The sequence below is a fragment of the Chenopodium quinoa genome, unplaced genomic scaffold (assembly GCF_001683475.1).
Source record: "Chenopodium quinoa cultivar QQ74 unplaced genomic scaffold, ASM168347v1, whole genome shotgun sequence".
Lineage (NCBI taxonomy): Eukaryota > Viridiplantae > Streptophyta > Magnoliopsida > Caryophyllales > Amaranthaceae > Chenopodium > Chenopodium quinoa.
Genome location: NW_018745617.1, coordinates 2,340,820 through 2,347,967, shown reverse-complemented (window position 1 = coordinate 2,347,967; position 7,148 = coordinate 2,340,820). Strand labels below are relative to the sequence as shown.

At 33.3% G+C, this 7,148-nt stretch overlaps 1 protein-coding gene across 2 annotated transcripts; it reads left to right on the top strand.

The window, feature by feature from the left end:
- On the top strand, positions 1-5,781 carry LOC110716618 (protein RAE1-like). Of its 2 annotated transcripts, none has more exons than XM_021895262.1 (12): positions 1-101; positions 400-467; positions 639-725; positions 1,657-1,734; positions 1,855-2,048; positions 2,504-2,645; positions 3,413-3,493; positions 4,418-4,546; positions 4,737-4,814; positions 4,906-4,977; positions 5,098-5,178; positions 5,288-5,781. In XM_021895262.1, exons 2-12 carry the CDS (start codon positions 405-407, stop codon positions 5,336-5,338), a joined length of 1,056 nt encoding a protein of 351 aa, XP_021750954.1. In that variant the 5' UTR covers positions 1-101; positions 400-404; the 3' UTR covers positions 5,339-5,781. The 2 variants fall into 2 exon arrangements, with proteins under 2 accessions (XP_021750954.1, XP_021750955.1); XM_021895263.1 differs by lacking the exon at positions 1-101 and adding an exon at positions 110-298.
- The last annotated feature ends 1,367 nt before the right edge of the window (positions 5,782-7,148 follow it).

Genomic DNA, 7,148 nt, shown 5'->3' with positions numbered 1-7,148 from the left:
TTTGAGTATTTTCAATATTCATTAAGCCCTTGTTAGTCGTTACCAAAGAAAGCCAGAGTTTTGGGGGAAGAGCAAAAAAGAGGGGTGAATCAAGCGGCTAGGTTAGTCAGTTTCTCTAACACTCAACTGCGTTTTTTTTACGAACTCACTCACGCTCAACTGCGTTCATCTAACGCTTACATTGCAATCTCTTTCCATTTTAATACCCCCAATTCTCTTTTCTGCATGATTTTCAATTATTCTTCTACTCTTTTTGTTTTCTCTTCATAAAATTGTTGATACGAAGTATTATATTTGGGTGATTAACTTTTTTCCTTAATTTTTTTTGATGTTTTTGTTTGATTTGATTAATTTTGATAAACCCCTCTTAATATTATGTTTTATTGGTTGTATTTTCAGTTCTAATGTCGAATTTTACATCTCTTACGAATTTGGGTCAAAACCCAAATCCCAACAAATCATATGAGGTAAGTTTTCAATTTTTTTTTATTGATCTTTTTATTTAAGGTATAAACCCTAATGTAGATTGTTTTATTGACTGTCTATGAAAATACAAGCAAATAACTACAATGTAGTTGTAATTTTTGGATGAATAATGAATTTATGATGAAAATTTGGGTTAATTTATGAACTCCCAGGTGCCTCAACCACCAGCTGATTCAATTTCTAGCCTTAATTTCAGTCCCAAAGCCAATCATCTTATAGTTACTTCATGGGATAATCAGGTTGGTCTTCTTTAATATATTTTTTTACATTTTCCCATTATTGCTATATAATTGTCCTATGATTTTGTGGTGTGCTTTATTTCTTCTTTACAGTAGTGTTGCATTCTTTTATTGGGTTGCTGTGTTTGCACACACTCGATTGCGATTATGGACAAGGTTAATGTAGTATTAATTGGTGAACATTGGTTGTTGGTTATGCAAGCTTAGTTAGCTTGTTTATAATTTGTCTTTTTATACCAAGCTTTAACTACTCTATTAAGTGTATTATCACTTAATAAGGTTGGAATGAGCCGACCCCACTTATAGGAGTAACCGATTAAGGCTTTGATTGATTACTTAAAAACGTTGTGCATAATATTAACAATGCCGGTAGCTGGGGCTTAGCCCCTCTTTTGCACCAAAAAAAAAAAACCGATAGCTACTGATAATGAGTGTAGTAGCTATCGGTTTTTTTTTTTTTTTTCATTACATAGTATACCCTACAAGCATTTTTTTTCCTTGTTTGTTAGATTTACATATATTGAGTGTAGCTTAACTTACAGTGTATATTAGATCAGTAACTAGTTTGTGACTAAATTGCTTGGCTTGGCACCTAGAAAGCTAGATCAACAACGGTTTTATTTCCATGCTTTCCACAATAGAGGGTGGAAGATATGCGATGACTAAAACATGATAACAAAGTGAAAATGAAAAGAACATTTGGCTTTGAGATGGCACCTTTGTTGAAGGGAGTTAGTAATATGTGAGAAAGTATATATCTTAACATGTTTTAATTGAAAAATGTTGCAAAATTGGCTTGTTAAGTATTTGACTATTTATTAGCCATCTCGTCTTGGATGCATTGTTACATACACAAAGTATAATAGAGCATTTTGACTTGAAGTTGTCGCTAATATGTTTTCCTGCATTTGATCTTTTATATGATTTGTAGGTGCGTTGTTGGGAGATAATGCAAAGCGGAGCAAATGTCAATAGTACACCAAAGGCTGCCATATCTCATGATCAGCCGGTAATAATTCATTAATTCTACAAACTTAATCATGGATTAAGATAGTAATGTCTGTTAGAGTGTTAGTTGCCCCTGTGCATGGGATTTTAATAAACCATTAACCAATGAACGTTGTTGTAGGTATTGTGCTCGGCTTGGAAGGATGATGGAACAACTGTCTTCTCAGGAGGCTGTGACAAGCAGGTGAAGATGTGGCCTTTGCTGTCTGGTGGGCAACCAATTACTGTGGCTATGCATGATGCTCCAATTAGAGAGATGGCCTGGATTCCTGAGATGAATGTTCTGGTTACTGGGAGCTGGGATAAAACGCTTAGGTGAGAACTGAATGTGTTTGCTCTTTTTCTCTCTTTTATGTACTCTAAGGAAATAGAAGTACTTACTGGTGCTTTGTTGCTGATATCCAGACTTTTAAACTTGTTACCTTTGCTTTGATATGGATTAACTTCGCATGCATAATCCATTTGCACGAGTTATTTCAACAAGCAGGGATTATATCTAGAGTGCATGAATTAGTCATAGCTAAATGGAGAAATGACTTCATTGATGGACATAGTTTTCTTTGAGCTTGACAAAGCTAAGACTTCAATATAATGTTTGTGTTTTCACCTTTGAACTTGTAGCTTTGACACTAGTTAAATTGCTGAATGGAAACTCTGTTTTCAACTACCTCATGACTGATCACATTGCAAACTGAAAGATGATAATAGAAGAGTATCTTCTGTTTCATTGCAATTATTTTAAGATTATCAACTGAGCAGTTTATTTTCAGGTACTGGGACTTAAGGCAACAAACTCCCGTCCATACCCAACAACTCCCAGAGCGCTGCTATTCTTTAACAGCACGGCATCCTCTTTTGGTTGTTGGAACAGCGGATAGAAATCTCGTAGTGTTCAATTTGCAGAACCCTCAGGTGACTTGTTTTTTGAGACTTCCATTTCTGTTCTTTACAATCTTTGTTTCACTTTATAAATACTCCATCAAACTTCAGTTCACTCACTATTTTCTTTATTTAGTGGTTAGATTTTAGAAATATCGTTAGTCCCTGTGTATGAAAGTTAACCTTGAGTAAGTGAGTTTACTTAGTGAAAACGTGTGTGGTACTACATACAACTTTTATTTAATTGTGTTTCTTCAAGATCCCTCTTTCTTGAGAACAAAGGAATAAATTTAATTGACTTTATATGGATTTCTGTTTGTGCCGCATTTACACTCCTCGTTTCCATAACATTGGGAGAAAGGGATTCTTGATTCTGCAATTGGAAAACTTCAGTTGCAGAAGCTGTAAACAATCATAAACTCGCTATAATGTAAAAATATTATTTGATATCCTGGTTCATATTATTTGCTCTTCCAGATTGATGGTAAATGGATCTCAGTTTGGTGGATGAAAACAATGTTCAAGCAAGGCTGCCAGGGTGTTACCATTTCTTCTTTATGCAGTGATGGCTAACTATTTATGCAGTTTACACTACCGTTTCTATTTTGGTAGACTTTTGGGTTTTTTGTTTGGGGCCAAACTGGGGCTATATTAAATTAATTCCTTTAAAAGCTTAGTTTCACTTGTTCAATCCATTGATTTGTTGCAGTTGCTCAACTCTATTAATTTGAGATGCTTGTGTATCAATTATTTGCTGCAATCAGTTTAATTTTACAGTCATATGTATCTTCCACTGACAGGCTGAATTCAAAAGGATAATGTCACCACTGAAATACCAGACAAGGTGTCTTGCTGCTTTTCCTGATAAACAAGGATTCCTGGTAAGAATTTACTCCACTTATTTTCTTTTATAGAGAATGATACAACCTTGTCTCCTGTGGGTACTGGGTAGTTTTGATTACAATAAACTTGAAGTATGCCTACAGACTATAGTAATTGGCAAATCTATTAAACTTTATGATCCTCCATTTGATATTTAATGCTTATTTCTTGTCTGAAGCAGAGTTAATTATGCTAAACAGCAAAATGCTTGATACCAAGATAGATGCTTATCTTAATTGGGGAAATTATAAATTACATGCTGCTGAGAAGTCATAGCTCTTAAGATAAGAGACTCACCTTTTTCGCATCTTCACCTACGGACTGTTTTAGCCCTTTAATTTCTAAATGTAGACAAACTTTTGAAATGAAAAAAAGAATGTTCTGAATGTTACTAAAATTTGGCACTCTAATTTTGGAAAAGCTTATGGGTCAAGTGCTTTCTATCCAAGTTCATGTTTGACAAAGCCATTCTCACAGGACTTCATTTATGAATGTGGTCTCATTTATGAATGTCAACGCTATCAAGCATAATAAATTATAAAAATATGTACATCACTGTGTTGTATGTTCACAAAAGATTGCTGTTTGAGGAATGTTTAGTGAAGCAAAGTTTAGCTTTTCTGCTTCTATCATTTGTCCATATTGAAGGATTTACTTCATTGTTGTGTCTATAGGCTTGTTAGTTGTCATATCTTCCTTTAGCTATCAGAATTCAATCACTGAAGGTTCTGCTTCTGTTTGATTATTAAAACCTTTTCTTTTTTCTGTGACTCATTTCTTGTTCCGGAGTCCGGACTGAAGTTTTGTGATTCTCGTCATTTTAGTTATAATACCTTTTTTCTTGTGATTGGGCTTTCTTCTGTCTTTTCAATGCTATACATGCTATTCTGATATCTGTTGAATTTTATCGTCTAAATGTCCAGGTTGGATCAATTGAGGGACGAGTAGGAGTTCATCACCTTGATGATGCACAACAATCCAAGAACTTCACTTTCAAATGTCACAGAGAGGGCAATGAGATTTATTCTGTCAACTCTTTGAACTTCCACCCTGTAAGCTGCATCTTTGATTTCCTGTAATTTATGCAAACATAACTGCCTTACTTTTTAAATAAACTCATTGCCTTTCTGTTCTCAACTTGTTGGTAAATGGCTATAAGCTGTAGGGCTTTAACATTAAAGATTTAGTTAGTTTTTAAGCTAATCTTCCTCCTGCTCTCTCTCTCTCTCTCTTTTTATCCAGGTACACGGCACCTTTGCAACTGCAGGATCTGATGGTGGTTTTAATTTCTGGGACAAAGACAGTAAACAGAGGCTGAAGGTATCTAGGAATATTGTGCACTTGGTCATTGTTTTGGATGTTGTTTTACTCCCATATATTACTGGTCATTAATAGCACTATGCATTTTTAGGCAATGTCAAGATGCAGTCAACCAATAACTTGTAGTGCATTCAACAGTGATGGATCTATATTTGCATACTCGGTATGTCCTTAATATGCTTACAGAGTCTCAGAATTCCAATTCATGTCAAATTTTTTAGTTTGCGTTCATCTTCTTCTACAATTAGTAGTATTTACTGAGTCTCTTTGATTTCTATTGTAGTCATGTTACGACTGGAGCAAAGGTGCTGAGAACCATAACCCAGCAACAGCCAAGTCTTACATATATTTACACTTACCACAGGTATGATTCAGTCTAATCACCTATTAAAATGTTTCTGTCCGAGTTCACGATTTTGAGGCTTTACCTTCTGTAAATTTCTGTAGTTACAATTCTCCTTTCAATATTGTAGGAGTCTGAGGTGAAAGGGAAGCCCAGAGTTGGCAGCACTGGCCGACGATGAAGCCTGGTATTTGGAGCTCATACAGTTTTCCGGCAGTGTACATGGCAGATAGTTGGATATATTTGGATTAGCCTGATCGAGTAGTATTTCTTTTTTTGAGTAGCAGATGTTTTGAGACCGTCTTGGAACTATTGAGCTTCCTTTATGTCGATTTCTTAGGGCTTGATATGTTCATATGTTGGTAGATAGTTTAATATTTCGAAAAAATATGCTATCATTGCTATGTTGTTGACTTGTTGAGGTTCTTAACTTCAATTAGCAAAATTAGCTTCCATTTGCATATGAATTGTGTTCAGGTTACTAGTGAGTGATAATTTTTGCCTAATGGGCATTAAAATTCGGTCTTTGATGAATTAGGGTAAAATATACTGGAACATTAAAAAAATACTTAAATTACCCAATTTTGTAATGCATTTGGAATAAAATAATGTACTTTCTTCTGACTACTTTGTATTAGTTAAGCATAAAGGAAAGATCTCACTTTTTACATTTTTCGCCGTTAAGGATCTCTAACCTTTTTTTCATCTTTAATGACCTACTTCGTAACATTTACTTTCCGGTTCTAAATAACAACAATTAACCCAAGGTGAGTTAAGCCTTGGTTAATGTTTTTTTTTTATCTTACTCTTTCTCTTCTTGCTAAACCCCTTCTCTCTCTTTTTTTTTTTTCCCTTCCTTTTTAATTTATAACTAGTTTTTGGCCCGGGCGATGCCCCATTGCCCCGGGTCATTTTTTGTATATAAAAAATTATAATAAATTAAAGTGAAATATATTGGTGGTTTTATAATCTTAAAAAATATTATTGAATTTTTCAAAATTTATTATGAAATATGCAATAACCTAAGTTTTATACTTATATTAGCTTGTTTTATTTGTTCCATGAATCTTTATCTACCATTATAAATTTCTTCAAAGTAACCACATGTTGTGGTTTTAAAATTGTTACTTCTTTCGTTCTTTAATACTTGACCCGCTTTGACTTTTACACTATTCACCACTCCTCCTTTAACCGTCTTTTGTGAATAATATGTAAGGAAAAATATATTCATGCATGATCTTTTTGGATTCGTCTCAATAAGTACTATCATAATATATAACTTTTATAATTTTTACTTATGGAGAATTTAAGTTATTGATCGTTAAAGTTTTATATTGGAAAGCGTGATAAAAAAAACAAGTCAAGTAAAAAAGAACAGAGGAAGTATATATTTTTGTGTTACATATTTTAAATACGTAGCATACGAATTATGGATGAGTAAATGAAAGAATGGAATTATATTGAAATCAATTTGCTATATTCTATATATATATATATATATATAAGTTCAATTAAAAATTTAGAATTTATGAACATAAATTTTTTATGAGGAAACATTGATGATAAATTTTAATATGACATGAGTCACATAACCCCACATCATTTATCAAGTCATGACGACACGTGGCAAGAATCATAACACATGTCATGATTACAATTCTTACCATGTTTAATATATATTTAGATTTTTCGATTTATTAGTACTTTTAATTTCAAAGGCGTAGCCGTCGAGGTCCTTGTTCTTCTTCTTCTTCATTTAGTAACTAGTAGAATTTATTTCAAGCTTAATTTATCATATCTTAGGGTCTTCTCTCATACGATTATTTTCAATATAGTTTAGTTCAGCTTTAATAATTTCAGTTCAGTTCAGCTCTAATAAGATCAGTACAGTTCAGCTCCTAATTTCCTTCTTTTATAAAATGTTCATTTCAGTTCAGCTTTGCTCTAATAAGTTTAGTTCAATTCAAATAAATTCAGTTCAATTCAAATAA

Coding starts and splice junctions, on each gene's coding strand:
- LOC110716618 (XM_021895262.1), top strand. CDS start 405: ATGTCGAATTTTACATCTCTTACGAATTTGGGTCAAAACCCAAATCCC. Junction 3,494..4,417: donor CTGATAAACAAGGATTCCTG/GTAAGAATTTAC, acceptor CTAAATGTCCAG/GTTGGATCAATTGAGGGACG. Junction 4,978..5,097: donor GATCTATATTTGCATACTCG/GTATGTCCTTAA, acceptor TTTCTATTGTAG/TCATGTTACGACTGGAGCAA.